This window comes from Cibotium barometz, chromosome 43, assembly GCF_041138505.1.
Source record: "Cibotium barometz isolate CiBa-2024 chromosome 43, ASM4113850v1, whole genome shotgun sequence".
Lineage (NCBI taxonomy): Eukaryota > Viridiplantae > Streptophyta > Polypodiopsida > Cyatheales > Cibotiaceae > Cibotium > Cibotium barometz.
Window position 1 is genome coordinate 31,295,849 of NC_141088.1, and position 5,337 is coordinate 31,301,185.

Below are 5,337 nucleotides of genomic sequence, written 5' to 3' on the forward strand. Positions count from 1 at the left end.
TAACAGAGGCCAATCAAGTGTTCTCCCAAGTGGCAAACCCAACTGTTTACACGTGGAATGCCATCATCTCAGCCCATGCAGAATTTTCTCAAGCTTGTATTGGCATCAGAGCAGTTGAGCCTGGGAGGCTCATACATTATCAGATAGTTAGCTTTGGCCGTGATTCTGATGTGCTTGTTGGGAGCACCTTGATTGACATGTATGCTAAATATGGATGCCTAGTGGAGGCCCACAGAGTTTTTGCTACGCTTCGGCATCGAAATTATGTGTCATGGGGGGGTGCTGATTGCCGGCTATGCTCAGCATGGCCATGGCCTTCTTGCCATACAACTCTTTGAGACTATGCATCAAGAGGGCGTATGGCCAGATAAAGCCACATTTCTGTGTGTTTTGAAAGTATGTGGTAGTGTCAAAGCTGTAGGACAAGGCATGTTGATACATGATCAGATAATAAGCCTAGGGTTGGAATTGGATGATTTCCTTGGCAACTGCCTTGTTGATATGTATGCCAAATGTGGGATTATGGAGGAGGCACATACTGTGTTTGACAACCTATTAAACAAAGATGCTGTATCTTGGGTGGCATTGATCTCAGGGTATGCCCAACATGCAGATGGAAAGTTTCCCCTTGAGCTCTTCATGAAGATGCAACTGAAGGGCATACTGCCAGACAGAGTCAGTTTTCTGTGTGTGTTGAAAGCCTCTGGAAGCTTAGGTATGGTAGAGCAAGGTCAGATAATACATGATCAAGTCATTAAGTATGGATACGACATAGATTCAGACATCCAGAATACCATTATCCACATGTATACAAAATGTGGAAGCCTAGAGGAGGCATGTGTGGTTTTTGAGCGGGCAGAGAATCAAGATGTTGTGACTTGGGGTGCATTGATTGCAGGGTATGCTGAGAGCGAAAACAGCTTCCCTGCACTTAAACTTTATGGCAAAATGCATCAGGAAGGAGTCATTCCAAACAAGGTCATCTTTTTATGCATTCTCAAGGCCTGTGGTAACATAGCAGCTGCAGAGCAGGGCAGACAGATACATGGGGAAATCACAAGGAGCGGACTTGAAACAGATTTGCTTGTTGGAAGTGCCCTTGCTGACAAGAAGCAAACAGAAATAGAGCTACGAAAGAAGTTGGAAGAAGCCAAGAAAAGGGAGGCTGATCTAGAGAATGATTTGGATGAGAATGTGGGTTCAGAGGATGAAGAAGCTGAAGATAACGTGTCAAAATTTGATGAAGATGAGGGTGACATTCAAATCAGTATAGATTTGAAGAAGATTAGCCTACATAGCAACTTGGTGGCACATACCGGAGGATGTGCAGGTTTAGAGGGGGTCGATGTCGTGCTGTGGCACGTCCATGTAGTGAAAGAAGCTCACAGACCATCCCATATGAACTCAGATGCATGGGCAGAAAAAAGTAAAAAGGGTTAAGGCTGCCTTTGCTTTGGTGTTCAGCTTGTTACAAGCCTGTCTGGAGTAAGGTTCACTGGAGGTGAGATCAGCTCGTATGTGTGCGCGACCGCTTGATATGTGTGGGCACGTCAAAATACAATGGGCACTGAAGGTTGTGGTTGAGAATGTGTGAAAGCAAGGGCAATAAAGATAAAGGGGGCCATGTGCCATGGGTATTGGTATGTAAGGCAATGTTGAGGAGGCAAGCCTTAGAATAAAATAAAATTAATGATAATCGTGGCCACAAAAAGAATGGCCATGTGGGAGCTTCACGTGGCTGCCAGCTCGCTATCCAGAAGGTGACGAAGAAGTATTGGCTGCTAAGAAAGGGAATCGCCTGACAGAGAGGCGGCAGGTAACTAGAAAAGGAGGGCCTCCTCGTTGATGAGGAGAGCCCTGTATGTTTTGTCTTGGGCGCTGCAGCAGATGGCGGGCAGCCATGAAGCTGCAGGAGGAACACCAGGCTAGGAATACATCACAGCATCAAGCTGAGCCGGAGATTAGGGTTTCTGGCCATTCTATCAAACATGGATCGAATGAATGCACGGGGCTGCCATCTTTGTCCACCAAGGCAATACAACATCAAGCTGCACAGGAGATTAGGGTTTCTGGACATTCTGTCAAACATGGAGTGTACGGGGCTGCTGTCATCCTCCGGTGAGGAGCCATAACATCTAGCTGCGGGGCCATCGTTGTCCAGTCACTTTACTTTTCCAACACTCAGAAATCGTGTATGTTTCCTCAGTATATGCTCCTGGCTTGGATACCATCATTGTATTCAAGAAAAACACTCTTGTCAAGACAAGTGGAACGGGTCTAGCATACGTGAATAATAATCAACTACATCATTATACCTCCATACCTCAACCAGTGGTGAATCAGCTTGAGCCTCTGTTGACAAAAGAGTGCAGGAAGAGCATGGAGGAGCATTTGGAAAGCATAAGATATATACTTAGTTTATGGGACCTAGATAAGCATGATCACCATGTCTATGTTGATTTGGGTTCACATGATTTCAACTGCACCGGCTTGAGAATCAGGGTCTTGAAGCTGTGATGCTGTGGTTTACCAGAGGAGGGGAACCCTTGAGAGTTTCCTTTTGTATTTTCTTTTGATGCTGATGCCCGTGTCTCAGGGCAGTTGAAACACTGTTATGTTTTGCCTATCTAGAGAATCTAGAGAGATTGGCTTGCAAGCTTCTGCAGATGATGCCCCTTGAAGTTCAACAACGTAACTCTCACAGCCAGACACCCAGTGTGTTCCCGGCTAGACCGCACACGTCACGACAGCATTGGTGAACCCGACGTGAAACAGCTGGGGTGAGAGTAGAAGGGGAATCATGGGTGATCAACAGGAGCAGCAAGGATTTCGTCCGGACGTCAACACCATGCAGATGTTTCAGGCGTTTGTGCTCTACATGCAACAGCAACAGGCAGTCGAAAGAAGGCTGGGTGAAGTGGGAAAACAAAGGTAATGTTATCTGATTTGAATGCTGGATGAAAAACGATATGATATCTGGAATGTATGGATACATGCAAGATGACATACAAATCAAGATGATGCTTGAGGAAAATTAGAGCAAATAGATACACAATCAGGGCTTTCTGAAAGGCAGGTACAAAAATGAAGGAAATATACTATAATGATGCTATATCTTAGCTGCTTGGAGAACTTCTAAAGCATGACAAGGATGCAAAGGAGGTAAAAATAATGGCAGACAAAGCAAAGAAGGCTATAGGGGCCTATGACACTGATGCATTTCTCGAAAAGAGAGAGCCAGGAGCTTATAGGACTTGTAGTCTTCCATAATAAAACTATTAGGGAAGAAGAAGGATTACAAGGGCTTATGACACTTGTTCACCTCAAGAGAAGGGGATAACAAGGAGCTTGTATAGACTTGTAGTTCTCTCTTAGGACTGTAGAATGGGCAACAAGGGCTTGTGACACTCATCCTTCTCGACAGCTAAGGAAGGAGAGGAGCTTGCAATGACTTGATCCATTCCTGCCACTTCAAGGGCCTATGACACTCATCTATTCCAATAACCAAGGATAGAGAGGAGCTTGTAGTGACTTGAAGCTAACTCTTTGTCTCAAGGGCTTACGACACTCGACCTTTTTGATAGCTGAGGAAGGTGAGGAGCTTGTATTGACTTGAGGTCTTCCCTACAAGTTGCAAAACAGTTAGAATGCTCAAGAACTTATGAATGCCGGAAAGGTGGACACTTCTTTGTACTCTAATTGTCGGAATATCTGAAAGAAACTCTTTGAAAAAACAGGGCTAAATAATCCACTCTCAAAGCAGGTATGTGGATGCATGCTTGCATGTATGGCAGTGAATTTGAAATGGATATTGCAGTGGGTACGGCTCTTATCACCATGTATGGCAATTGTGGGCAGCTAGAGTATGCTCAAAGAGAATTTAACAGCATGTCTCACCATGATTCCGTCTCTTGGACTGCTATGATTGCTACATATGCTCAATGTGGGAAAGGTAGTCATGCACTTTTCCTGTTTGATCTCATGCTGTTGCATGGATTGATGCCAGATCTGGTCACCTTTGTTAGTGCCCTTGATGCATGTGCTGGTCCAGCGTGGTCGAGTTCTACCTTTCAGGAGGAGCCAGCAAACCATGCACAAGCATTTGGATCTAGATCCACTCCTAGAGTGCAAATGGATGCACAAGTGCAAGAGGCCAAGGGCTGGGGCCTTCTCTCTCCCTCTTCTCCTTCCTGTGCCTGCTCTGCTCTGCTCTGTGGGTCTGTCAAGATATGGTCGGTTCTTTGGATCTGGCGGAGGCATGGCCATCCTGCTGTATAAGCAGGAACCTTTCCAAGGTACACGTAAAGCTTCAAATTTCATGGAAACACAAGGGCCTTCATTATCATTATCATCATCATCATCATCATCATCGTCGTCATCGTCATCGTCAAGGGAAACCATATATGGCCTTCTGCAGACATGCAGTAGAAGGAAAGATCTAGCAACAGGCAGAAACTTGTATTCCCTCATGGTCATCTATAGCCTCAACACAGTTGCAGCTTTGGCAGACCATCTCATACGCCTTTTTGCCTCTTGTGGGAGCCTAACAGAGGCCAATCAAGTGTTCTCCCAAGTGGCAAACCCAACTGTTTACACGTGGAATGCCATCATCTCAGCCCATGCAGAATTTTCTCAAGCTTGTATTGGCATCAGAGCAGTTGAGCCTGGGAGGCTCATACATTATCAGATAGTTAGCTTTGGCCTTGATTCTGATGTGCTTGTTGGGAGCACCTTGATTGACATGTATGCTAAATATGGATGCCTAGTGGAGGCCCACAGAGTTTTTGCTACGCTTCGGCATCGGAATTATGTGTCATGGGGGGGTGCTGATTGCCGGCTATGCTCAGCATGGCCATGGCCTTCTTGCCATACAACTCTTTGAGACTATGCATCAAGAGGGCGTATGGCCAGATAAAGCCACATTTCTGTGTGTTTTGAAAGTATGTGGTAGTGTCAAAGCTGTAGGACAAGGCATGTTGATACATGATCAGATAATAAGCCTAGGGTTGGAATTGGATGATTTCCTTGGCAACTGCCTTGTTGATATGTATGCCAAATGTGGGATTATGGAGGAGGCACATACTGTGTTTGACAACCTATTAAACAAAGATGCTGTATCTTGGGTGGCATTGATCTCAGGGTATGCCCAACATGCAGATGGAAAGTTTCCCCTTGAGCTCTTCATGAAGATGCAACTAAAGGGCATACTGCCAGACAGAGTCAGTTTTCTGTGTGTGTTGAAAGCCTCTGGAAGCTTAGGTATGGTAGAGCAAGGTCAGATAATACATGATCAAGTCATTAAGTATGGATACGACATAGATTCAGACATCCAGAATA

At 45.3% G+C, this 5,337-nt stretch overlaps 1 protein-coding gene across 1 annotated transcript; it reads left to right on the top strand.

Moving 5' to 3' along the window:
- The first annotated feature begins 522 nt into the window (after positions 1–522).
- Positions 523–4,882, top strand: LOC147613814 (pentatricopeptide repeat-containing protein At3g03580-like). The gene is made up of 3 exons (XM_086781312.1): positions 523–1,267; positions 1,746–1,816; positions 4,007–4,882. The coding sequence occupies exons 1-3, from the start codon at positions 523–525 to the stop codon at positions 4,880–4,882; spliced, it is 1,692 nt and encodes a 563-aa protein (XP_086637438.1).
- The last annotated feature ends 455 nt before the right edge of the window (positions 4,883–5,337 follow it).

Bases quoted from the DNA above. Each gene is read 5' to 3' on its own strand.
- LOC147613814 (XM_086781312.1), top strand. From the start codon at position 523: ATGGAGGAGGCACATACTGTGTTTGACAACCTATTAAACAAAGATGCT. The intron at 1,268-1,745 runs GTATAGATTTGA...CGTGGCTGCCAG, and splicing joins TGAGGGTGACATTCAAATCA to CTCGCTATCCAGAAGGTGAC. The intron at 1,817-4,006 runs GTAACTAGAAAA...GATTGATGCCAG, and splicing joins GCCTGACAGAGAGGCGGCAG to ATCTGGTCACCTTTGTTAGT.